This window comes from Chiroxiphia lanceolata, chromosome 1 (assembly GCF_009829145.1).
Source record: "Chiroxiphia lanceolata isolate bChiLan1 chromosome 1, bChiLan1.pri, whole genome shotgun sequence".
Classification (NCBI taxonomy): domain Eukaryota; kingdom Metazoa; phylum Chordata; class Aves; order Passeriformes; family Pipridae; genus Chiroxiphia; species Chiroxiphia lanceolata.
In genome coordinates this window covers 100,455,865-100,483,434 of record NC_045637.1, presented here as the reverse complement: position 1 = coordinate 100,483,434, position 27,570 = coordinate 100,455,865, and the positions used below count along the sequence as shown (strand labels likewise).

The following is a 27,570-nucleotide window of genomic DNA, read 5'->3' as shown; positions in this document are numbered from 1 at the left end:
CTTGAACCATGGAAGTTCTAAATAGTATTCGCTGTCCATAGGGAGTAGGTTACAGACAAAACCCACATCATTCCAGAAAAGCACCTCCTTCCTTGTACTGTCCCTCTCTTCCATGGCAGTACTGTCAAGCAGTAGCAGACTAGGTTAAGAAATAAAAAATAAATTCAAACTCACTACTTCAAAGTAAAAAAGATATTTCTTAAGAATATGGATATCAGATTTTACTATTCTACAAAGATTTTGCTCTGCCCTGTTAGTATCTGGGTATTTAAAAGAAAACACAGAATATCTGGTTTTGGTCAGTAAAGTGTCCATTTAATAAATTCCTTAGTCACATTTCCCACCCCCTTCCTCCCACCATAAAATTTCAATTCACACTTAAGCAGATGACATATAATTTGATGGTGTACAACATAAGCTTTTAAATCTGTGCTCTTAATACTAAGAGTATTAAGGGCTATTATTTGACAAAATTACCTAGAACTTAGATGTGCCCATGCAAAAAAAAGCAGATTTTTATATACAGTCCCTATTTTTTTCTTACAAATTTAAATATTTTACAAAAATGTATTTTCAAAATGTATAAAGTTTAGTGAATACCCCAAATGTATCTTAAAATAAAATGCTATCTGTTTTCAAAGGCTATTTCAACAATGAAGTCTAAATTGCACCAGATAAAAGGCACTTGTGCTGTGTGATGTCTTAAGCAAATACATGTTAGTTTTGCAGTACAGTAATACAGTGTCTTCTTGAATTCATGCAGCTGTCTCTGAGCATCAAGCATCATTAAAGTAGCCAAGGGAGATTGTGAGTAAACTTGATTCCACAGCTGTAAAAACGTTTTCTATCGCTAAGTCAAACATACAGCATTGTGCTCCATCTTTGACTCTAGAATCAAATGCTACTGAAAAATTGCTGTAATTCACATAGGAATTCAAACTACATTTCTTTCTCTCATAAGTTACAAAAGTATGTAATTTAATTATGAAACTAAACCATCAGTGAACAGCTCAGTGTTTAAATAGTTTGTGCCAATGAAAGTCTGTATTTATAAACAACCTAGGGGCTAGTTTTCAAGGCGCAGTGCATTGTATTTTCAATTTCCAACTTCACTGTTGAGATAAAAGCGCAGTCCTATTTGCCTTCACCTTCTCCAGCCTTTTCATTAAATGGCTATTGGTCATCTCCATCTCTTCTATCTTATCCAGTGCTGTTCTTAACTATAAAATGAAAACAAAAATTATGATCACTTTAGTTTATTTGGACTTCTGCTGTTCTCAAGCTTTGCAAGAGGAAATTAGTCAGGAATACGAGCATTATACACTTTATAAGAGTGCCACAGAAGTTAAGACATAACGGTTTTGTTATTGCAGGCAGATGAACCCAGAATTAAACTGTTAAAAATAATTGTGAAGCAACTGAAACATAAAACGTATTCATTCCAAAAGAACTAGGTGCCTGCAACTTCCCATTAAATGAAAGTAATTTACCTAGAACAAGGTAAGTCCTCTTTACCATATACTTGCATACAGGTATGTATTTCCACAGGTAGGAGGCATCACACTGGTCATGCAGCAGATCTTAAGCAAGGCATGATCAACAGCTCAGTTAATACAGCTTCTTTCCAGTATCCTGTGAGTGTGCATGCTGGATAATTAACAGGCTGTCACTTGACATAGGGACCATCCATCTCCCCAGTAATTTTTGTAGAAGGATTACTTTAAAATATTACGAATTATTAGATTTAGAAAAAAATAAACTTAGATCCTTCCTTTCAAGAAAGAACAGCATGAATTGTAGTTAGTATTATTTTTACGTGCTACAGTTGTTTCTGAATTCAACACAGAGACTTGAAGGTCATCTCAAAAACACTTAAAGTTGCAACCAAACGATTACAAAAAAAACAAAGCTTGGAGGCAAAAGACAGAGCAGTTCGAGACTGAAAGGAGCATACAGCTGAAAAGGAAATCAAGTCAGTTACCTCTCGCTGAAGCTTCCTCTTGTCAGCCTTGAGTTCGTCTTCTACTTTTTCTGCATTTTCTGCTGCATTTTATACCTTGCAACCTGCCCCTCAAGTCGTCCCAATCTGCAAACATAAACAAGAAAGATGACTACTCAGGCGTTTCACCTGGAGCTCGCCTGCCACCAGCTGTTCCTGTCAGGACACAACTGAGAAGGACACAGAAGGTTAAAAAACTAAGCAGAGTGGAACAAGAACAATAAAGAATTGGGAAACACGTGGATTAAAATAAAAGCTGAAAAGTTGAAAGCCAGAAACCATATAAGGAGGTGCAAAGTAGAAAGGAGACTGTGAACTATTATCAGGACATGATGAAAAAGGTCTTGAGCCCAAGCACAAAGTTCAGTAGTAAGGAGGGAGCTCGAGACAAATAGTGATTGCAATCTGGAGGTGTTAAAACCCACTCACTGAATTGTTCTATTTACAGCTTCCTGCTACCCCCAAATCCACATGACAGGGTAGTAGCCTGAATCTGTGCAAAGGGAAAAGCTATGCGTCTGTGATTCAAATTTTGTGATTTTTTGTAATAATCTGCAGTCAATTTCCTAAAATACAGAGGTATGGCAGAACATACAGAGGAACTGAAGCTACCAGTTCAAAAAAATCAATTTATGTAACTTAATTACTTGAAAGAAAGTTGTAAATACTGTGTAAGGTATATAATTACTCTCTGAAATTCAAGAGGTTCTTTCATACATGTGTCTCTCACACTTCATAATTTTAAGTCAATAACATGATATTATAGTTCAGCATCTCTGGAGATTTTCTCTTACAGTTAGACTGCACAAGTATTGAATTGCAGGAACTATAAAAAAATGTAGTGCCCTTCTGTGCAAACTAAAGATCAAACAACAAATCAAATTATGAAATAAGTTTTCATAGTTTTTGTTGAAAAAAGTATTGTCAAAGTGTGCAGATTAAGTGTAACAACAACAAACATGAAGAAAGACACACTTACATTTTGTTCCAAAGTAGTTATATCTTGTTCAGCTTTTGAAAGCTTAAATTTGTATTCACTAATTTGTCTGTTGGCATCTCCTAGACAAAAATTGACATGAATATGACAGTCAAAGCAACTCTCTAAACTAGCAGATTCCCTTTTAATTAAAATTCATTAATAAGACCATTTTATTGAGTAGCCTGGAATACAAGATTGTAAAGAGGTAAATGTTCTTTCAGAAATCTTTGAGAGTATGGAAAATAAATAATTTTCCTGTTACAGAACACAACTGTTTCTGTAAGAGTGTGCACTAAATTTCAGATGTATTGATGAGATACACACCTTTTAGAACACACAGTAAACTCATTCCTTAAAAAAGAGAATCAACACAATAACCAACACTGCAAAATGGGTCAGACCACAACAGACATAATACTAACAGCATTTACCTTAGACATCTGTAATAACATTTGAATCATAAGGAGCACAAGGCGTGAACCTTAGAGACAAACTCCATGGCTCTTTACAAATTATTTTGGTGTTACATCTGAGCCCTGACATTGCCAGTACTTTGTTCATGTTCATTGACACAAATATATTAAACGACAATCTGTCAAATAAGTAAAGTTTTCAGCTGAAGAAACAGTTTGCTTGAAATGGAAAGTAGCTTAGTGCTTCTATGAAGCAACACTGAGTATCATGTTAAATAAATTTTCATGTTTTGCTTCAAGATAATAGTCTTCTAGATTAAGTTTCTGTATCAAAGATTCAACAAATAAATTAGGTAGAATATATTTTAAAAACCTCAGGTGAAATTCTATTGTCTAAAAATTGAAATTATTCAAGTAGTGGCACCTACTCTAGGCAAAGTTATCAACTGAAAAATAACTTCCTAGAATGTAGTTATTCAACACTGAAAGAGGCAGATTTTTAAGCTATTCTGCAGTGAGAAATTCCATGCAAGGACATATACCAACAAAAACCTATCTGCTCAACAATATATTAATTCACAATACTACTACTGCACAACAAAAGGAGTGGAAAGGTCTGTTTCCTCTCTGCAGGAAAAATAACTTTGAACAGTAACCATATACCTACTTTGCAATTCAATTAGCTGCAAGTCAGAACCATTCTCTAAGCCTATGATATCTGGATTCATGCCATCACTTCTGGAATACTTCTGTCGTTCTTCTTCTAACTGCATCTTCAGTTTTCTAACCTGAAAAAGGAAGTGTTCTTTTGTGAAAAGGAGACTTCCTGAAGTTCAGTAGTTGTGTATCTAAACGTTCAATAGTAAAAAGGTAAAGCAGTCCTGAGATGCCACTGGCTGAGAAGGTACTGTAAGCAAAAGGAGCAGAGCCATGCAGAAGAGGAAGGGAAGCCAGTCCTGAGGCCTGTGGCTGCAGCCCTCCATCCCCATCACTGGAGAATTACCCTCTGCATATCAATGCACAACCCAAACCCAACAGTTTGATCAGTGCTGCAGGGATGTCTGCACAGTGCAGGAGCACCCAGTAACTAACACGGCTCACTTTTCAGAGGAGTAGATGGCGTTAAACTTCGTTTATGGATTTCTTCTACTGCATATCTTTTCCATTCTAAACATGCATGAAAATCTTGAACAATATCTTGGTGAGTTTACAGAGACAATAATCCATCACTTTTTTGGAGGTCCTCTCTCATACTCCACCTGGAAACAATGGTCCTAGGCAAGTCTGTAGCACACATTAGTTTTAAATTTTCCATTTCATGCTACAGCGCTGTCTTTGGATTTTCCACTAGTCAGGGACACAGATTTCTTCAGCTATGTCCCACTCTGTACCGAGTTTTTATTAAGATGGGAGCTACCTTTTTGACACTCTCATTAAAATATTGCCCCACGATTTTAGCAGTATGGAAGTTATACTTGCATAACTCTCATTCATGATACAATCAAATACATGATCAGTGTTTTACTATTATATATTGAAAAATATACACTATACATATTTAGTACTTATATTTAATACTATAATTTACTGACATTCCAAACCAATATCTATACTATAATTAAGGTACATTAATTGCAAAAACAAATGTTCACAACACCAGTTTAAATTTGCAATGTCTTCAACTGAAGCACCATCTTAACAATTGCTCAATGCAACATATTTCTTGAGCCCTCTCTTCCATACTGTACTGTATTAAAGTACACTACTTTGATAATATGAATTTTCTATTTGAGTAACAAAATGATCAATGAAATAGTATGACTTAGCAATTTTGAAGAAAGTGCCACTTGATCTTATGACAGTGTAATTGTACTGACTTTAGTATTTCCACATAAGACAAAAAGCTTAAGCGATGCACTATAGAAAGAGTCAGCAGCAAGTTAGATTTCAGCTAACAGGTACTGAAATGAGATCAAAGTCATATGGATAAGGACACTATGAGAGAGTTGCTAATTCCTGGTAGCTAATGAGGTAAGAAGTTGAGTATTTTATTTTGCTTTAGTGCCTACGTATTTGATTAAGCACTTCTGGTGCTTAATATGTGTTTATTACTAATACATTATTAGTCTGCAAAAGTACACAAAAGTCTATTTTTGAATAGCTTATTTTTACCTGGGACAATAATTCCTCCTTTTTCTCCACCAGTTTTCGTAGCCTGATATCTAAAAACCAAAGAACCCGATTAAAAATCAGAAAAACCTGAGAATAAGAGCATGTTTTTCATTACTTTTTGTTCTATTTCAAATAAAATGCTCTTCAAAGCTAATAGCACTGGGACCATAAACTTTGATATCTCACTAATAACACACTAACCTTCAGTTAGTAAATGCGGAAAAATATTTCATTCACACTGTGTATTAGTATAACAATTCTAAAAGCAAGACCTCCGGGTTTAGTACACAGTTCTGAAGAATATTTTCATGAACACAATGGAAACATATTAATACAAAAGGCTACACTTTAAGGCAAGATGCTTTCTGAGAGTAATAAACCAGAAACTGGACCAAGAGAACTAATCCACTTCAACATACAAGCCCTATTATTTTTTCTTTCTCAAATATAACATCTATCTTTTTACTCAGTGTAAGCAAAAAACTAAAATAAATCAATCTTTAAAGTTGTGTAAGTATGTATTACAGAAGCATCACAGGTATCTTTCTGCAGCTGTAAATCACACACAGTGTGAACAGAAGGGAAACAAAGACCTCTGACACTCCATAAAGTGTGTCAGGATATTTTTACCTAGTGGTCCTTCTCCTGCAGATTCCAGGACTTGAGCACTTCTTGTGATACAACTGTTTTGCACCAACCACCGATTCATGGTTTACATCACCATTTGGTGTGCCATCTGGAATTATAACTAATCCTGTTTCTAAAAATACAAAAGAAAGAAAAAAACTTATTCATACAAGAAAATTATAAAGTATAAATCAACAGAAAAGTTTTTTAAGAGCTTTTAAAGTTAATTGAAACAGCTACAATGAAATTAACCACTTATTCTACCCTAAGGTCAGGTTTTCAGACTCCACAAGAATAGTAACCATTCTTCCTCTTTTTCACTGACCTTGATTTCACGCTCTATTCTTGGATTTGTTACTGTAAAGTAACTACTACCAACATACCTCTCCTCTCTTCATTGTTTCCTTCAGGTCAGCCAACTCCTCTGAGCTCATCTCGCTCATTCTTAATGCAGTCAAAGTAATCTTTCTGTCTTTCTAGGGCCTGGGCTCAGGCAGATAGCAAGAAAAGAATGGCACAGAGAAAAAGCATATGACAGATAGTAGAGAGATTTTCTACAAGTAAATACAAAGAGCTCCATAAAAGTAGAAATTAAAAGGGCTTTTAAAATATATATTAACACATATCTCTGAAAACTGCTTATTTAGCATATTTAGCTTCATGCCGTATTTGTCTTTTTTTTTTTTTTTCAGGCAAGTCTTAATAGATTCTATAAAAGATTTTTATCTACTGAAATCTACTTTTGGTAAATTTTTATAAACTAAATTGAATACCAAAAATGTAAGTAATTCTTCTTGATACAGGCACTCTGTGGCCAGAAATAAAAATTTCTGACACTCAAGTGAAAAGATCCTAAAACATTACATCTATTGAACTAATTTCTTTACCTTTTATAGGTCCAGAAGTAGACACCGTACATCATAAAGACTTTGGATGTATCCACGTACAAATACTAGCCTATTTACTAGTTGCTTAAGGGTTAAAACCACTATTTACTAAAACCAAAGCACTTGGTTTTAGAGAAAAATGGTAGCAAACTCTAGTATCGCTATTTTAGCACAAAAAAGTATGTCAGTTAAAAGTGCAGTATGGATATAGGTAGGTTTGCCTACCTATGCTGCAGCTGTGTTACCTGGCAGTTAATCAGACACTTTCACTTGACTGGGCAACATTGCAGTGTTCTATTCAAATTCAATACTACCTGCATTACAAATAATCCTCACCATACAGCAACTGCAAAAGCATACACACAGTTTGCCAAGAAAATTATCCCACTAAACCTTATGTTCATGATGTTTTGGAATGGACTGATACCAAGAAAGAAATGAAGGTGTATACTTTTGCACTGTAATAACTGCACATGCTGAATTCTAATAATCATCTAGAATCTGTATACTAGAGCAATTTTTCAATGCTTTACTCGATTTCAACAGAAAGTTTTAAAAAAGTGCTGATACACTTGTTATTATCATGTTTATTTAGCATTTACAGATAATTTACAGATAATTCAACATCTGTGAAAACATTAGCTGTCACATCTTAGTTTAAGAATTCATAAATGTCCTATTATTTCCTAACACACTCTAGATCTCTAACTACATCAGAAATAGTGTGACATCATGACATCATTTTGAGTTCCACTTAAAAGATACATACATCTTTGTCATTTTCAAAAATAGTGGCATAGACACAGGGAAAGTAAGCTCACCCACTTGAGAGAACACAGAGGCCTAGAATCACATTACAGACACAGATCCTGTGTCCTTGACAGTGTCCTGTGATGATGCTGACCTTCCCAAAAATGTTTCAAACCTCACCCCCTAATGCACAGGTGATGGAAATTGGAAAATTCTGATGGGGAAGGAAGTGAAACCGACATCACTATACATCTCTACTGTCATCACTATACATCTCTACCATATGGAGAGCTTAATAATCATTATTCAATGTTGGAAACTTTAGTAAAAATCCTAGTGTTTGTATGCTTAAGGGTTAATGTAATATGACACAGATTTTGTAAGAAATCTACTTTTGCCATTCCTCTATTGGGCAGGGGACAAAAATCAGAACAACTAAGCTCTATGGGCATGTTTTAACATATCAGTATGAGTAAAATCATGTGGCAGAAAGCAGATTTGTCTGGGGTCTTATTTTCTGAATTTTCCACAATCTCCATGAAATCTATACCAAACTCAAGAGTTGCCACTACTAAATTTCAAATTGGCAATACTTGTACAATTTGGAGCCACCAAACAGTAAAATAGCTGTATTTCAGGAAATAATCTGAAGCTATAGTCCAGTGTCCTCAAACTGATCTAATTTAAGATCAAATACAACTGCAAATTTCAAACATTGTAGAAACAGGATAACATAAGAAGACGGTGTAAAAGAAACTCATGCTATCTTTGTTCTGTTTGCCTCCCTTTCTTTCTCTGAGACAGCAAAAGTTTTGCATACATCGTAAAACTACATTACAATTCTAGTTATAAACTACATAGTTGTGGTGGGGGGAAACAGTTTTCCCCTGCAGTTATAAAATGGTAAAATCCCCAGGGATGGTGACCCTTGAAGTTTTGGAGTTTTAGCCAATGAGTGCTTCTGCAAAATATAAACATATCACAAACGAACGGAAGAGAAGGTAGTTGTAGTTTTGGTAGAAGAGGTAGCCATGTTGTAAGGCCATGAAGAGAACAAGAGCCCCCTGGGGGCTCTGGCCCCCCAGCCCCGGCTGGGGGGGCTGCAGAGACTTGGAACAGTGTTAAGCTGGACTATGTATTTTGCTATGAGCCAGGGGATGTTTCTTCACTGTGAGCAGCAGCAGCAGCAGCAGCGGCAGAACTGCACTGACCGAAGAAGCAGTGGCAGAGAGCCAAAAGATAAGAAGCGGCAGAGGCATTACAGTCAAGTAGGAGAGACACAGAGATGTCTAATGAAGAGAGAGAGAGAGCAGGACTAAACTCTACACAGAGTTTTGGGGGTAAGAACTGAACCAGACCCCCCAAAACCCTTTTGAGACCCCTCCTAGAAAGGAGGAAGATGATGGACTCTTACTTGAAAGAGCCTTGGAGTGCTACAGCACTTGCAAAAAGAGCTGAAGAGCTCTGAGAGGAATGCGGAGAGGTGACCTTGGCCCCCACGCTGCTTGAGATAGAGCACAGAACTCTGTAGGGAACTTGGATCCCCTGAAGATACAGACCGTCACGAAGACCCCTGCGCTTCGTGGTATGACCGTGGTGAACGACCTTGTCTGGGTGAACGTAGCCCATGGAAGAAGATCCTCGCTTGAAAGACGAGTGGCCGAGGGGGCTTGGATACCCCCTCGTGAGTACTGGCAAAGATCCAGCCACAGCTGCTGCATGCATGAGAGGAAGAAAGCCTGCTGTCTTAGAGACTACTGCTCTGAAAGTGGAAAAGGATCTTCCTTCTCCTCCTGGACTTTTATTTGGAGGGGAGAAGAGATTTGATCCATTGTAAATACTTAAGTCATGGTAGAGATAATTAAGATTGTATATAATGTATGGTAGTATTTATTTGTACAGTCATTGTAATATATTCCCTTTCCCCCATTTGAGTCTAGTGTGGTGTCTGGAAAAAACCACCTCACATTGGGTTGAGATGTGGGAGGGGGTTTAGACTAGGGAATTGGATTTTTGGGGTTCTCAAACCATGACAATTGTGAAGCTTCTCAGATCTCTGAAGCTGGAATAGAGTAAAAATTAGCACATCTGCTCCATAGTAGGGAGAAAGACTCAAAAACAGCTATGAAAAGTATGTCAATGTTTACAGATGTGGGAAAGAGAAGAGCAATGTTTTTACATTTGCATAACTTAAGATTTCAATCCTGAGATAGCTAAAAAAAAAGTAGCTGGTAACTATATTTTGAACATTACATATGCTCTCTATTAATTCTGGCAATGTATTTGAAAGAACACAAAAATACTGTATAAATCGAGACAGTCCGGTATACAATGTGAAAAGTAAGTATGAAAAAATATGGTAAATTTAAGATAAAAAAGCTTCAGAAGAATGTCCAAAAACTTAAGAATGTTGAAATTTTTAATGATGGAAAAGAATATCGCAATATGGATTGAAAGACTGAAATATGAAATAAATAAGACAGTATATCAGGGTACTTGTGAACTGGGCACCGTGAGTTAAAAGATAACTTTTCAAAAGGACTTGAATTCCAGCAAATAAAACAATTTTCAAAAAAATCTGCATATATTGAAATCTGGTGTACAATTCAGTTAGAGAGAAATGACCCTGGAGTTGCTAAGATGCAGACAATTTCTTTCTAGAGGCTTTCCAATTAACTCCCTATCACCTCCAGGCAATCTACTTGTGGTCCAGAACAGCCACGAGTTCAGAGCCATGTAGTTATCACCAAAGATCAGATGACTCAGACAGTTCTGTGACTTCTGTGCTGCCCAGAAGAAAAGCTGACAAACCCTGCCTGACCTACATTAGCTGCATAGTGAGTATCAGCACAGTTCTTCCTGTACCACCTTCCTTCCTATATAGAAACCCTACAGATGCTCCTCAAAAGCTCCTGCACAACCATTGTATAGATTCCAACTCTTAATTCCAATAGTTAGTACCTCTGGCATTTTGTATGGTACACAAAACTGGCTTGATTCAGTGTTGCATCCAAGCCTAACAGTCCTGGAAGGATCAGAAGTGCAATACAGGGATGCGCAAGTTGGCTACAGAAGTCAATTCAAGATCATATTTTTTAGCACTAGGCACGCCATTAAATATTTTGTAAAAAATTATAAAATTGTATGTGCAACAGTTTATCTTATAGATTTAATTACCATTATTCATCATCATGCAAGTAAAGATGAAGTGTAGCCAATTTTCTAAAGATGAGAAAGACTGCAAAACATTTATACATTTAAATTGGGAGTGGCCTTCATTTCTTTGGAGTGCACATTTCCTTGGGGTGCAGGGGCATCCATCTACTTCTAAATTAAAAAAAATACCTTTCCTCCCATATTTGATTCATACCCCTATTTTTTTATCTTTCCAATTAATTGTCTCCTGGAGATCAACACCTCTTTGGTTATGGAGTCTATATTCTCCTGCATACGTTGATTCTCCTGCAGTAAATAGGATGAGGGAAGAACAAAAGAGGAAAGAGAATAAGGAAATGGGAAAAAACCAAACATTCAAATAGATAAAGGAAATTAAGTAATAAAAGTCAACCAAAGAGTTTATGGGCATGAAGTTACAGAAACAGCATGCAGCTTAATGTAATATATTTCTTATGAATTCATGCAAGAGAATGGTAATTAATTTTATTCAATCAATGTTGATGGGAGAATCTAATGCAGCTAGAGCTACGTTTCTTTAGCAGTTGTTCCCACTGCAGTCTGGGGATAACATCCTTTCTATAGGAATACAATTACCTTGGTTGTAATTTCTAGATACCTTCAAGTCCCCTTCAGAAGTGAATACTAATCTTAACAAGTGGTTTTATTAATGTTTTACAAAATAAAAATCTTCTTGAAAGTATAGAGAGTTTGAATCAAGCATCCAGGAAGCAAAAGACAGCTGCTTATACTGCTTTCTGATACTATATGAATACTATATTGAGCGTGGTCCAATTTTTTTTAGCTGACTATCACTGCATTTTGCTGCTTGTCCTGCAAACATAACTAAAATTCTTAGGTATGATGTCATAAGAATTTTTAGGGCTAAGACCATTGTTTTCCCTCTTAACGAGTGAACTTGATTTACATCTGGGAATGGAAGGCAATGTCTTTCTGCAAAAAGCTACATGGCTTCACCTAGATTTTCTGTTAGTGTTGATAGATGGAGAAATTGCTCAAATAAGTGGTAAATATGGGTCAAATCTTTGAAGAGACTGAATGCATTTGTGATATTCAACATATGCTCATTCTACCAAAGCAAACATTCCAGGTAAACCTACTGCATATTCTTGATTAGTATACTTAAACCCCACCAAAACATAACAAAACCCCAAACAAGATCATATAAGTTAATTTTTAGTTCTCAGTGAAGCCAAAGATAATCTAGCAGTAACAGAGCTACAACCTGAATTTTCTATGGTTTTTTTTTGCTTGTCAGCATTTATGTGACTCAAATGATACTTAGGCTAATCTTATTCCTTTTCTTCTGCTAGTAAATCATATCAGCTCCAGTTCATGATGCATATTACTTTCAAACAGAATTGGGATGTTTCAGAAGTCTTTTGGAGTTACTGTACTCCAGAGAGCACAAGAACATAGTGAAATAAAGGATCAGTGAAATTTTTACACAGCTTTTGAAAATCAATATGGAAACTTGGCCCATACACTTAAAATCATCAATTTTTATTAAAATCAAAGGGCAGTGGGAAAATGATGTACTAATTGAACTACAACTTTCAATGTTTTAAACTAAAATCATTGGGAAATGGACACCCACAAACTGCTGACTATACATACATACATCTATATATATTATATACATGTATGACTATCATATATATATATATATTATATACATGTATGACTATACATATATTATATATATATCTATATACATGTATGACTATCATATATATATATATGTTTTGTGGACCATTTTAAAATGAAAGACTGATAATAGGTCTGGGATTTTAGGGATTGTTCCCAGAAGGGCAAAAGGGAAAAGATCAGGGTGAGAGGGGAAAAGAACATACTGCGCGCCAGCACATGGTTATGACCCAAACATGCTGACCAGTGTTGTTATATTTATGCTTGCCTAGTACAAACAAGCAGTCAATACTGCAAACTTCAGTGGTTGATGTTCACAAAATCTGAATAAACTGAAATGGAAACTTTTGGGAAAGGCAAAGAATACATTTGGTATTATCCTGCATCAGAACTTCTAGATATGGAAAAAGATTTTGGCCACACAAACACTAGTTCTGTCCTCACACCAAAGAAAGATACTAGGAACATTCATGAGAGAACACAACTCTCACAAGATTAAGCAGTTACAAGATGTACACATTTGAAAACCTTGCAGAGACATCTTCAACTTTATAAATTTAGGGAGATTAGTAGCTTAAATTCTACCCACTAAAACAAGATAAATTCTTCTTAAAAATGCAAGATAATAGTCAATCCTGTTTTGTATATAGATGGCTGTTCCCATTCAAGCTTACACCATATTTATTTGCATAAGTTCTGTCATACACTATCTATATGAACATACCTCTATCAGTTCATCTCTCTGTCGAAGGCCCTCTTTTAGTTCATCCAGCTTATGTCGCAGAACATTGCAGGTGTGTTTCTGTCTTTCCAATTCCTATATCAATAATCATTATTTTATACTTCTTTTGAGTTAAGTAAGAATATGCAACAATTAGAGAAATTCTACCTACCTAGGTGTCAAAAAAATTATCATGCAGTGTTTCAGGTAAGTTCTCCAGATATACACGGAAGATTTTATTTCATTAAATGTAGAGGAGAGAGAAAGATGCTATAAAGGCTTAAGCGCGATATTACAAGAAAAGCTGATTTGAAAGTTTTCAACTGTTCTTACTAAGTAGTCCAGAATTCTATAATTTATAATTAGAAAAAAAATACCTTTGACTTCTCTTCATTTCCCTATAGAACTCTGCTATCTGTTCTTCTTTCCTCCTCAATAACCCTTTAAAGTATCCACTTGGTAAACCAAGTTGTTTTCTCATTGTCTAGTTGAGCATTGGAAACCATAGCTTTCTTGTACTTCTCTTCTACTTCAGCTAGTGAATCCTATAGATAGCAGAAAGGTTATATTAGTCTAACTTTTTGATACAGTTATAATGTTAAAATATTCCCTTTAGATATATCAAGTCACAGTTCAATTTCCATTATTCAAGTTAGGTCATACATAGCAATGAAAAGTTATCATTACAAAAGCATGAAAAATATAAGATAATATTCACTGGCATTTTCTATTCTGCCACCTTCACAACTCACAGGGATACAGTAGTAGAATGACAGTTTTTAATATTTTCAAGGCATGCACGAGAAAACACTTCAGAATGAGGCAAAAAACTGAGAGAGAACTCAGACAATTAAATCACTACAAGAGATCACAAAAATATTTCCAAGAGTAGCTTTAACTTAATGTTCATTATTTAAGTAGTGCTCTATTACCTTAGATTCAAAGTTTTAAGATAGTCACATTATTTCAGTAATAAGGATTCTCTGTTTAAGCAGATATTTTCTTTATATTTCTTACTAAGATTAAAAAAAAAAGTATGTAAAGATTCACATGCTTGATTCTCTACCTGAAGGAGCACATATGTCTTGCTGTCTACCCTCTTACACAATTCTCTTCCATTTAACATTTTATCCTATTTTAATTATCCTACTGGTTTTTTTCAGTACTGTAACAAATGTCAACCATTTAACTACTTAGAACAAATATCACTCCAGGCACTTTTAAACACGCAATTATTTCAATAAGCATTATGGGGGTTGAGACTAGATGATCTTCTAGGTCTATTCCACCCCTTCATGGTCTATGATTGTATGATTTTAAAATATAAAAATTGATTTTCACAGAGTCCTAATTTTAGAATTGAAAAAGAACCACTGAGCCAATCACTTTACGAAGTACATCTGTGACCTACTACAAATCTCCTATTATTTCATGTAATCTGTTCCTTGAAGGCATAAATAGCACAATCTCCATTTTTAATTATTTGTATTATGACAGTAGAAATAGCACAGGAAGGTATGAAGCTTGGGTTTTCCAGAAAACAGAGCACTAGGACTAAGATATTAAGGGAGAAGGTGGTAACAACCTAAGTTTCTTAAGTAAACACTGAACAGTGCTATCTCTTATATAGTAAAGTTATGCAAACATTTTTGCTGCAGAATTATATTCATGTCTTCTTTTAGAAATACCAAGTCACGGTTCAATATTCTGCTATAAGAAACGCAAAAAAACCCCTATCCCCAAACCCTATTCCATGTTGCAAATCTCCATTTTGAGAAAGGTGTCCTTTAAGTATGTATTTTACCTTTTATAATTTTATCATAATCACAGGTATTTTATACCTTTCTATTTCATTCACTGAATTCCAGAATTTTCTGCTGGAGAAATACAGTTTTTCAGAAACCCCGAAACAGTAACTTAAGATATATCTAGACAGACCACAGATCAGAAGAGACAAAACAGTTTAAGTAGTGAAAAATACAAGAAAGGTACCATTATCATCTGGGAAGCAATAGCAAACAGCAAAGATGAGTCAGGATAAAAGGAAAAAAAGAATAATATACGTAAATGCATTTCAAGTAATTCTTAAGATTAAACCCAGAGAAAACATTTTTGTGGTGCTGTAAGTGTGACCAGTTATGTAAAGATTGGCTATGTAAAGATGTAAAAAAGTGCTAGAGACAGCAAACCTTCCAAAGATTTTAAAGAATAATCCACTTTAGAGGAAAAAGAGAAAATACTAGGATTATAATGAATGCTATAGTAATTTTATGGGGAGACATGAAATTTAACAAAAAATACAACTAGGAAAAAAAATCTGATTTGATTGTTTCTGTGAATGTGGTGATTGGGGCCACGTAGTATTTTAGGTTGGCAAAGATCTCTGAATGCCGTCTGGTCCAATCTCCTAACTAAACAGGGCCAACCAAGATCACGCTGCTCACAGCTCATCTCCAGTTCATTTTGAGTATCTTCAGGGATCTAGACCACAGAATCTTGTTGGGCGACCTGTGCCAGGGTTTGCCTTCCTCTTGTAAAGTCTTTTTCTTGAGCTCTAATTGGAATTTCTGCTCTTAACAATGCAACTTTTGTCTGTTGCATATTTTCCTTAGAAAGGTGTCTGCTCTGTATTCTCTACAGCCTCCTATAAGATACACTGAAAATGACTGGCATGCATCTGTATACTGCCAACCAACCCTCCAAAGGTCAAAGGCCATTGTCTCAGCCTCTTACTGTATGCCACATGCTCCAGGACTCCAGCCTTAAAGAGAAGATTCGGTTGGGGCTTAAAACATGGGACTAAAATGTCAGTAATCAGTAAATTCATTTGGAGAAGGAGAGGGTGTGGAATCTGCAGTTATGGAAAAGGAATAAATTGATTTGGAGACTAATAAGTGAAAACTGCTTCTGAGAGAGAAACTAAGCTATGTCTAAGAGTCTCTGATGGGTTAAAAAAAAGTGGAACATTGCAAAGACTTCTTTGGAATTGTTTCTCTTTTCAAGTTAAGTATTACACATGCTCCCCGTGGTTCAAGAATTCCACATAATTTCAGAAGTGTCTTCCAGTTTGATGAAAAATAATATGGATTTTAAATAATTTCTGAAACACTTTAAGGAGGCAGTGGAACTTCTAAGGATGAGCAGTGGGAACAGGCCAGAATGAAAATGGATAAGGCTCTGCATATAACCTAAGGCTATGAAGAAATACCACCCACAATTCTATCAGTAAAGTCAAAAGACTATAAAAATTAGCCTGCTTGGCTAGAACAAGATCATGCAATGCAACAGACATCAAGAGAGTGCACTGTTAACAGCATAAAAGAAAAATTTGAGGAAGGAAAAAGGATTCCTTTCTAGTTGATGCAAAGAAATAGAAAAGACCAACAAAACTGAATGAAACTGAGACATGAAAAGATTTGAAGACCTAACTAAATCAGAACTACCCACATTAGAGTTTATTCTGTTGACATCCACCATATTTGTAGGTAAAGCTCACACTTTTAGCAGCATGACGGATGGGCAACCAGAGAGATCAGAAGGTAGTGTGATTAAAAATACCTGTTACTCAACCACTGAAAACAATTCCCTTAAAAGCAGTGTAAATGGAGGTATGCTAGTACCTCTTCTAAAATACACAAGACAAAACTGCCAAAGCACAAGTTGAGGAAAAGGCAATACCTTCCTAATTAAAAAGAAAGGTTCCTGAAAGAATCTCTATGGAATGCAAATTAACTTAGGAACACATTATTTAGTATTAGCAACAGCATAAAACGCAATTCAATTCTGAAAGCCAAGCTTAGATGAAGATCTGACTGTTTATTGCACACTGTGCTCTTTGGTAACTGTAATGGATTACAATAAATAACAGTGCATTAGCAATGATTCAGAACAGTAGTCATGAGATGCTAGCAAACATGCAAAAGCATGAGAGTTAGATCCACTCTGAAAATATGAAGCAATCTCACATTACATTCAATCATAGCTATGTCCAATAATCTTGTAATCTATTGTGCTTTGAAGTATTTTTAACATTCAAATGGCAATATAATTAAAACAAAACATACTTCATCTGAGCATATGGCTATCAGATTCAAAGTTACTTATCCTCTAGAGAGGTAATATTTTTGCTACACTGAATAGCTCAAATTACGTATTTTCTCTTTACAACACCATCTAATACACTGTTTAATCAAAGAAATTCAAGGAAGCTGCTAAATACTGTTATATGCTCTAGTACAAGAAGCATCCGTTAAATTTAGTCTATATGCGGATATAAAACAAATATGGAAAGATCTCTTTACTTTTGTGAAACCATTCACAATTAGATAACAGGAAAGAGAACAAACAATCTCCTGAAAGAGATTTTTAAGCCACATCATTTGCTGTGTTCAGTTTCCTTCAACACAGAGCAGGTGAAAATAATCATACTTTAATTTAGCTGCACTATTAACTGCGTGAAAACTCAAAAAAGAAAGCATACACACTAGTATGAATGAGTCAAAATAGATAAATCTCATGTGTGGGACTACACTTAGTGCAGGTAGCTTGGTGTGTGGCTGCAGTGCAAGCTGCAGGTTGTGTTCTGCATGAGGGAAAGAGCTGGACCTCCCAGCAACGAGCACAACAAAGGGCACAGGCGCCTGTGGCATCAGCACAGGCATAGACTGCGACAGCTGCCCAGGGACTGCTTGGTTCAGGGTCCCTCCTCGGAGGCACCAGCTAGAGCTGGTTTGGCATTGCTGCACCATGATAAAACTACTTAAAGGAACTAGACATCTGGGACTCTGCTATTGGAAACCTGGGGCTGAGCTGGTAAGGAAACCCTGTCTGACAGTGACAGTGGTGTGTGAGGGGAGTCAGTGGAGCCACCCGCTGTGAAGGGGCTTCGGTCCCACCAGGAAAAGTCTCAGGTGATGGGAGTGTGATTGCCAGAGTGGCACCTGGATGGTCACACAGGAAACTTTCCTTAACATTCATTAACCTAATGTTGAAAAAATCAACCTACTATTTAGACAAGCATAATGTCAACAGAAAACCATAAACATAAAAAAATATTTTTAATGGCAAAAGATTAAAACAAAATTAATCTTCTCCTGCAAGCAATACGCCTGCCCAAATTGATTTCAGCACATCTGTCAAAACTATTACTTTGGCTTTGCTTTATAAGATATAGTATTTCCTGAAACTTGGAATACTAATTCTTATGTTCTTTGCCACAACTATCTCCCTTATTTTTGTTCTCCATTCAATACCTAGTCATTATTTAGAACAACTACTTATTTGCTAAGAAAACTCTAAAAAATACAAATTGAACCTCTCATAATCTTACCAGGAAACACCCATATACAAATAAACATTAAAGTTTAATACATTAATCAAATAATGAACATATACCACCTCATGTACATTTTAAGCTGATGCTATATATGCATTAAAAGTTAGATACATGCTTTAAGGAAATTTAAAAATTTGTTAGTAAAGCCACTATATGTTAGCAAAACCAGTGATAACTCCACTACCCAAAAACACCCATACAGAATGCATGCCTGGGAGGAGCCCTGATACCTTTAGTTCTTTAAGTCCCTGCATGTATCTCCCTTCTACATCGTGTATCTGGTCCTTAAGATCATAGATATCCTGCAGGACATAGGAACGAACCATTGCATAAGAAGTATGGGGAAATAATTAATAGTCAAAAAAGCATTAAAAGGTTTTACATGCACTTCTGTCAAATGACAAAGCCTGCAATAATTCCCAGAAATTATAATTAATTCACAACAACTTCATGGAAATTAAGATTTTGTTATATCCCTGAATCCAAGACGTCTCGAATAAGACAGAACTGTTTGAAATTTGACATAAACATAGTTTTATCTTAATATAAGCTAAACTCTTAGCACCATAAAGACTTATGAACACAACAAATAAAATTACCAAGATAAAGAAATCCCTCATGATTGAAAATTATATCCTCATAACTTTTTCTTATTATTACAGAAGTTCTGTATTAAAAAAAAAAAAATCCTGCTATTTAAAACTACCTCCAAATTATCTGAAAATGCAATATACCCGTAATTCACTGAGGGAGGCATCAGGATCCACCAAAATGCTTGCATCTCCACTTCCTCTTCTAGACGAGTTGCCACTCAGAGGAGTTGCACTTACTGAATTGCGAGATGAGGGCTTAAAAAGGAAAAAACCATTGTATCAGCAATCATACGGTTGTAGCTGGTACCATTGCCATTACTCTTTATAAATTTCTTCACAGTCATGGAACAGTTTTCTCTCTTGTTTTTCTAAACATTAGTTTATAGACAATGTTTTCCATAATTATTTTCCAACACTTGTGTTTTCTTCTTAGTGAAATGTTGATTTCTCCTTGATGACTTGTTTATCAGAACATTAGAATTTTGAGGCATCTGTCCAGAAGACACTCAAGGTGGCTGTTAGTCACTGTGGAAGTTTACAATATTACTAAACATTATAATTTCTGTCATCAAGGATTCAAAAGGAAGTCTCCAGTGAGAATCTAGCATATGGATTTTTATAGCCTCAGCCTCTTAAAATTTTGCCTTTCCTAATAAATATCTCTAACACAAAAATAAATTGTATAGAAAATTATTACTGGCTGTAAGTAAACTAAAAAACAAAATTTTTTCCTGAGAAAATAAAAGACACAAAGCATTAATTTTGAGAGATTAAAAAAATATGTCTAAAAATATCTCTGCTAAAAAACACACAGCATTTATACTTTTTGAACTATTTTAAAAATTGTAAACTTGTGGGTCAACAATGACTTTAAATAATTTTTAAATTAAGATCTCTTACCCTTGAAAATATTTCTGAATGTGATTTTTCACTCTTTTCTTCCAGCTGAAAGAGAATAGAGAATGTGATTACCTTTTGCTATGAGGGACTACTGAATCCGCATCTTTTGTTCAAAGACACTGAGAAATATTTAAAACCAAAAAACTAAACAATTCCGGATGTTAGCATAGATCGAGACAGGAAAAACAATATTAACTGCAAAATAAATTAATGCTTGTAAAGAAAAAAACAGAAGCTTCTTTTTAAAAGTTTTTAAAAAGTCATTACTGGTACTGACCAAAAACCATGTTTAAATTTCAACAGAGTAGTGACTACAACACTTGGTGACAGAACAAACACAAAGCTTCATGCAAGTACACTTCAGGCAGTCAGTGACAGCAGTGTGAATGACCTAGTTAACAGAAAACACATTTGGTCTTTCCATCTCTTTGGTAAAACCTGCAATTGCATTAGGACAAAACTGAATCAGGTAAAAGCCCATAACTAAAGTGTACTAATTAATAGCAACCTACAAAATAATTTCAATTAATATTTTATGTATTGAAGCCTAAGCAAAAGAACTACAACACCCCCTTCTTATTCAGGAAACTCTGCTATTGCAAAATTATATTGTAGATTTCCACATTTTCTACATTTCTATGAATCAAAATAGGTGGAATTAGACACGTTTCCATATTTTCAAAACAAGTATTTAGTATGGTATCTGAAACATCTTGCTTCTCTGAGAACACCAGTTTTTCTCCCAGGCCAGGGACAAGAGATTTTGAAGTCCATTGAAATCCCAGCAAAACCAAATGCTACTTTATAAGACCTTTCTTTTTCCTTCTATTGTGGTTTCTATAGAAGCAACATTGCTTTTCGAGGACAAATTCACCATCTCCAATGATGTACTGAAATTGTAAATTGCAAAATTTGTCACCACTGAGATGATAAAATGATGTGAAGAATCCAATTGATCTGAAGTATACGTTTAGACTAATCTAAATAAATATCTAAATCTGGAATCCAGTAACACACAATGATGATGATAAAAGCAACTGCGAAGGTAGCATAAATACCTGTCTCAGCCTCCTCATTTTCTTTCAGCAGAGTGCTAATTTCATAAAATCAACTTTATTATGGAAAAAACCCCTAAAGTTTAAGCTAGAGAAACGATCTGTCTTTGAGGATGTACAGATGACAAATAATGTGCATTATTACAATACAAGTTAGATAGCAGTGTAACAGTATTAAAATATCATCTAAATGCAAAGTCACAGAAAGAGTTGTTGCAGGAGTACTCCAGCTGTCAGCCTCCCATTCAAAGCAGAATCCAAGTCAGCTTTGGCTTAATCTAGCTAAGCCTCACCAGCCTTGTTGTAACCCACCGGAGTGCAACACTAATCTAAATGTGGAGCTTCTTGCAGTGTCTAGTCCGAACTGACAAACTGCAGTGTAAAACTGCTGCCCCTTGTTTCACTGCTTGGCAAGGGTATGAAGACTTTGGTTCTCACCTAAGCAAGCACTTGCATGCTGCTGATCACCACACAGCATTCCATCTGCTCAACTAAATAAGCACAGTATTCGCAACCTCTCTGCCTAGTGCGTGGGCTAACTCTGACCATTATTTCAAAAGACAAAAGAACAGAAATTTCCTTTTTTCCCCACACTGTTAAACAGAAAAGTTTTGACTGCAAGTAACAAGAACTTTTAGAACCTAGAGCAGCAAGAAAGAGAAGGCAGCTAGGTTTGGTATAAACAATGTTCAGGCTAAGGCATGCACAGGAAAACCATCACGATAATTTTCTGTAACATGATCTATTGACTTGGGATGGAGTACAGGTGCATAGCCAACAAGGAGTGCTTCAGTAATGGATCCTGACAAAATCTCATATTGGATGAATGAACACTGTGGGAACAGTTTTAAGTACTTTTATCACTCAAACAAGTAATAGTATTCCAAAAGTAAAAAACTCCCCCCCAGCACTGTTAATTTTCATAAGAAAAAACCCAAACATTTTACATTTTAAGAAATTCTTGAGCTTATCACACACAGAATAAAATGTGAAGTGTTACAATTGTCGCATGCTTCTAGCAACAAGCAAAATCTCCTTTAAAGTAAAGCAGCATGCTTTTAAAAAATTCACTCAAGACATTTTCATACAAAAACCAGGTCCAACCCCTCAATAAACCTATTTTCAATGAAGTAACTCTGAATGCTTTTACAGTATTTACTATTTCAGAGTATGAAAAAAAAAAATCCATGGTTAGTAAGTTTGCTGCATTCCCCACAGTGTAACAACAAGCATCACACTCACACTATTCAGGCCTTGGCCATCATCTGTATCAGAAACAATGCTTCCCCTGCGGTTAGAACGACTAAAATAGTCAGCAGCAGTTTCACTTTGATCAGAAAAATCAGAGGACTTCAAAAGATAAGCAGAAGGGTGAAAGACAACTGAAGATGACACCACAGAATGAACAAAAAAAACCCAAATAGGAAGTCCTAACTTAAATCTTTGTTATTGCAATTTAATCTTGCTTTTCTAACAATTTAACATCTGTAAAATTTTAATTATTCTTCAAGATTTTTGCTATTTTAAATGAATAAAAAGTGTGCCACATCGATATATTTATTTGTGCCATATTGATATATTTAGCATAGGCATTGTTTTTAAGCACTCTTCACATTAGTTATTCTTAATAGTTCACCGAATCTAAAACTAAAAACAATCAACACTTATTATTGCATTATTTTTCTCAATTAGAGTAATACAAAAAAACACAATCAGATACGAAAGGGTTTAGTACTAATTTAGGGCCAAACACAAATACAAAAATTACCTTTTAAAAAAAGTTTGCAGATCATAAAGACAGATAATACAATCAGAAGTTGATAAATAAAAATTCTTATTTTTCTCTACAATTCTGTCTTTTTTTCAAATCAAAACAAACCCAACAGTGCTAGTTGAATATGAATATGATCTGGGCTTCCTCTCATTCATAATTTTAAGACATCTTACATTAGAAGACAAGCTTATTCCCCAAAGATGAATTTCAGACAGGCACCTAAAAAGGTGAGGAAAAAAATGCCAATGCTACACATCACTTGTTAAAAAGGGTAAAATATATCTAATCACATTATGATAATTACAACTGCCACGGGAATTCAAGTGAATTATTCAACTGAGACACATTACGCACATTAAACCCAGTATTTAATAAAAAGAGTAGGTTTATCATAAGTGTATTGATAATATTCTTCAAAAGACAGAAAGTTACAGTGAACATTATATTTAGTTTTAAAAGTGATTATAAGAGAGAAAAATCTTTATAAGAACAGTTTGAAAATATACTGTCCTTATCCAATTCTCACCGTTGAAAAAAATTATTTCTTTGTACTTGATGTACATGTAGCCTCATTCCAATTAAAAGACAGTGAGGTGTCTTCTATGCAAATGTATATAGATATTACATGTATAACAGGTATACATAAAACAGTTTGCTGATGAACCCCTGGCTCCTTATGCAAGTTTAGGGCTACAGAATTTGTAATTGTTGCCACTGCTGTTATGTTCTATTTCTCTGGCAATGAACTTCCAGCTGTAACTACATCTACACTTAAAATAATATCTTTATTTTTTAAAATGTAACAAAGTAGATAAATTTTCATAGTTGGAAATTTGGCTAAACTTTTTATTTCACTTGCATTTCACAAAGTATAAATGTGCTGAACAGAATTCTTCATATATGTATTATAATTACAGCAAAAGAACAACAATCCGGGCTACAATATATAACAACACTGTGCTATTTCATTCAAAATTCACTTATCTGTCCTATTAAAAAGTTCATATATCTGACAAACCTTGCTGTTCCTCCTTCTACACCTTTTGTACTTCTAATATTCTTCTCAATCGGTTTATCAAAACCGATACATTCTAAGATGGAGTTTCTCACCAGTGCTTTCTGTTTCCATCTTCTCTGCTGCTTGCTCTTTTGATTCCCAAAGAGTACTAAGCTGATTTCAAACGCATTATCCAGAGTGCAACCAAAATACAAACCACAGAAATAGCAGAAAGTGAATGTGTAATTATCCCTAAGATTTTTACCTCATCTGCTTTGCAAAATTATTTCATTAAACAAATACTGTGAACTCTATTAAGCATTCGCTTGTATGAGTGAATGGTACCTTGGCATTATTGGTATAACACATGCATACTGAGATCTGATTATATATATTCCTATATATCTATAAAGTATGTACTTTAAAAAATGAATCTCAGTGTTAAGAAAAACTAAGGAGACTAGTAGTTTTCTCAGTTCAAGAGACTACAAATGGATGTTAATACCTCTTAGGTTTTGGAATTTCATAAAGCAACAGCAAAAATACCTTTTTCTTTCACCCTCAAAAATTCACTCTGATATCTGTCACAGCTAAAAACATTCATTTCTGAAAAATCTGGGTTTTTTTTTTTTTAGTATCTGTAACACTGTTAATATGTGAAAGATTAAAAAAGGACTGAACATTTCAATTTAGCCCAGACCAGAACACTGATTCTACTTTTTATTCTGGATAGCATGACAAATGAGCAGCTGCACCAATGAAACTAAGACAGTTGTTCTGTGGCAGAAGCAAGTAAAACTATTTAAAATCACTTTGCAGCATAAACCCCCAACTTTGGAAGGACACTTTTAATACAATTAAGATGTGGAAATTAATTTTTCTCAATTTTGAATCCCGGTCACCATAAAAATGAGCAAGCTACTTCTTACTGCTTAATATAACCAAGTTTGCATTAGTCCTCTTCCCCAAGAGACTTTTCCACATGTACTGAAGTAAGCTTCATGTGCTTGCCCCAACTATGACATAGGGTGGCACCCCCGACAATGTACTATACTTCAGTTACCAGTTGCTTCCAATAATATAGATTACAAACATTTAAAAGATGTTTAAAATACCAAATTCCTTCTTCCTTCTACAGCTTACAGTCCTACTGCTAAAACTTTACATCTTGCTAAAAATCACACCTCTGTCTGACAAATTAAATTTCTTTGATGTGGAATTGAAAAATCAAGTCTGTGCGTTGGTCAGTAAAACAATCCCAGTGTACAGACTCATAACTGTTGGTTAGTATCGAAGCATTCAGCCAATCATGCAAGAGGAACGCTCACCACAGGACTACTTCGGACTGAGCTTGCTCTTGAGGAATAACTGTATTCAGATGGCTAAAGAAAAGTTATGAAGGACATTTTCACAATTTTCATAGATTTTTGTCTACAGAAAACAAAGATAATGAAAGAAACAACCAAAAGCCTATTACACTTAAGAGTGTAAGAACTATATGAGTTCCATCACTACACAATGTGGCCTGAGAAAGAGGGAATGAAATGCCATTTATATCCAGTCTCAGAAATTATCATGCCATACTCACACACTGTAATTCTTATGCACTGTCACATAATTCATCTTATCTAATCCAGTTATTATTATACTTTTTGAAAGGATAAACAAATTTTAAAGATTTTCAGCAGCATTTACTATTGCTACTAGGGATGTCTATTTTGAAATATAAGAACTCCCTTGAAAACTAGTCAAATAGTTTTAAAAAGTCAGATCTTAACTATTTGCATAATAAAACAAAGGAAAATAAAATACTTCAATTGCAATTTGGTTTTAACTGTTCTGAAGCCTTCAGAAGTTTTAACACACCCTGGGAACTGAAGCAATGCTGTACACTTATAAGTTTTATTTTATGCTCATCCGTGCAGGTTTTCCTGAAGGAGAGTGTTTAAAGGTGCAAGGCTGAAATCAATTAATGCAGTGGATAATAAAAACAATTCTGTGTAACACAATTTAAAAAGAAAAAAATTTACAGTTTCATGCTGCTTTGCTCCTAACTATGAAGAGATCTCTAAAAGCAAATAGAATTACATGTATAATCAAAACTATATGTAATAGCAGTCACTATGGTCTTGTTCTCTCACTGAATCTTCTAATGTTTTCTTGAGAGTATGCACAAAGCCAAAAAAAGTAAATTATCTATTTGCAACCCAAATGCAGAACAAGACCTCACTAACTACTTAAAAATATTTCATAAGAATACTTGACAATATTTTACATAGGTTTAGTATGTCTCTAAATGGCAGTATAATTTGGATTTGAACTACTGTGGCAGCAAAAGACAAAGTTTCAGGCATGCATGTCACTTTTAAAGATAACCTTTTGTAGAGCTATCTTAGCTATTCTTATGGCACTTCCAGCTACTTTTTATTTTGTAGAGATGCAGATTGGGTTTTCATGCTATTGCATTTTTGTATGTTTATTAAATTTAAATAAGGTATCCTATTAAAGGTATTCAAAGTGTATTTATCACAAATTTCAATGATCTCCTGACAATGACTTTTCCTATTCAAATGCTTAACTTCTTCAAATACTTTTTTAATATTATACATGCGGTTGTTATTTAGTATGCTTGGATTAACTATTACTAACCCTAGTGTTCTTCAACATCATTGCTGCATTCAGAAACATTATGCTTGTCTGTAAAAAGAACAGTAACACAGCAACTACTAAAATACTTTAAAAACTGATACTTAACAAACCAATGCTTAAAGAAGGAGACACCTATGAAGAAAACTGTGATTTTAAATTTCTGTGGGCCATTGAAACATATAAAGAAAAGTGAAATATGATTTTACATTGTACTAACCCTGTAACTCCTAGTTGGTGCCACTGGATAACTGTACAGAGCAGACGACTATAGAGTGAAGAATAGAAAAATCAGAAACATTTTTCTGTGTACATAATTTTTTTTAATCTATTACTCTATATTCCCTAAAAGTTCTAAAGATTTAAATACTAAATTTTATATCTATAAGAGACAGGAATTTTAAGAAAAGTGTGGAAAAAACCTCCAAGAAAACTAGTTATCTTTGAAATCAAACTAAAATATTAATTAAAGCAAACGAGTATACTTAGAAGATTTGTGGAAGAGAATGATAAGAAATTAAGTAGTTTTCAAATGACATGTCAGTTTCTTCTAGCTATTTAAACTTGACCATGACAGTAGCTGCAGGTACTGGAAGATACTACTCATCTCATGACAGAGCATTGTTTTATCATTTATATTACCATGAAAAAAAAAGTAGCGCAATGCTGCTAAACATTTAAGACTTTTTTGTTGTTTTTAAAAGATAGGAATTGGAACCAGCACCTGTCACAGCTGCTGGTTGTTTTTCATATATCATACAGCAATCATGAAACAGCAGTTATTTGAAATTTAAAATGCCACATAGGCAAAACAAAACAGTAATCTACATGTCATATGTTACTTTATAACAGACAACTGTAACTACTATTGAAAGTAATT

The 27,570-nt window shown here is 34.8% G+C and overlaps 1 protein-coding gene across 1 annotated transcript in view; it reads right to left on the bottom strand.

The window, feature by feature from the left end:
• Positions 1-298: 298 nt before the first annotated feature.
• Positions 299-27,570, bottom strand: part of LRRFIP2 (LRR binding FLII interacting protein 2) — a 59,966-nt gene continuing 32,694 nt past the window's right edge. Inside the window, 20 exon segments of the mRNA XM_032684502.1 lie at positions 299-1,220; positions 1,982-2,049; positions 2,052-2,086; positions 2,971-3,058; positions 4,059-4,179; positions 5,564-5,613; positions 6,194-6,234; positions 6,236-6,323; positions 6,549-6,616; positions 6,618-6,673; positions 13,394-13,486; positions 13,768-13,787; positions 13,790-13,831; positions 13,834-13,866; positions 13,869-13,935; positions 19,460-19,573; positions 20,219-20,263; positions 22,516-22,623; positions 25,373-25,426; positions 26,911-26,958. Of these exon segments, the coding sequence (XP_032540393.1) occupies positions 1,110-1,220; positions 1,982-2,049; positions 2,052-2,086; positions 2,971-3,058; positions 4,059-4,179; positions 5,564-5,613; positions 6,194-6,234; positions 6,236-6,323; positions 6,549-6,616; positions 6,618-6,673; positions 13,394-13,486; positions 13,768-13,787; positions 13,790-13,831; positions 13,834-13,866; positions 13,869-13,935; positions 19,460-19,573; positions 20,219-20,263; positions 22,516-22,623; positions 25,373-25,426; positions 26,911-26,958 (1,350 nt within the window). The 3' untranslated portion in view covers positions 299-1,109.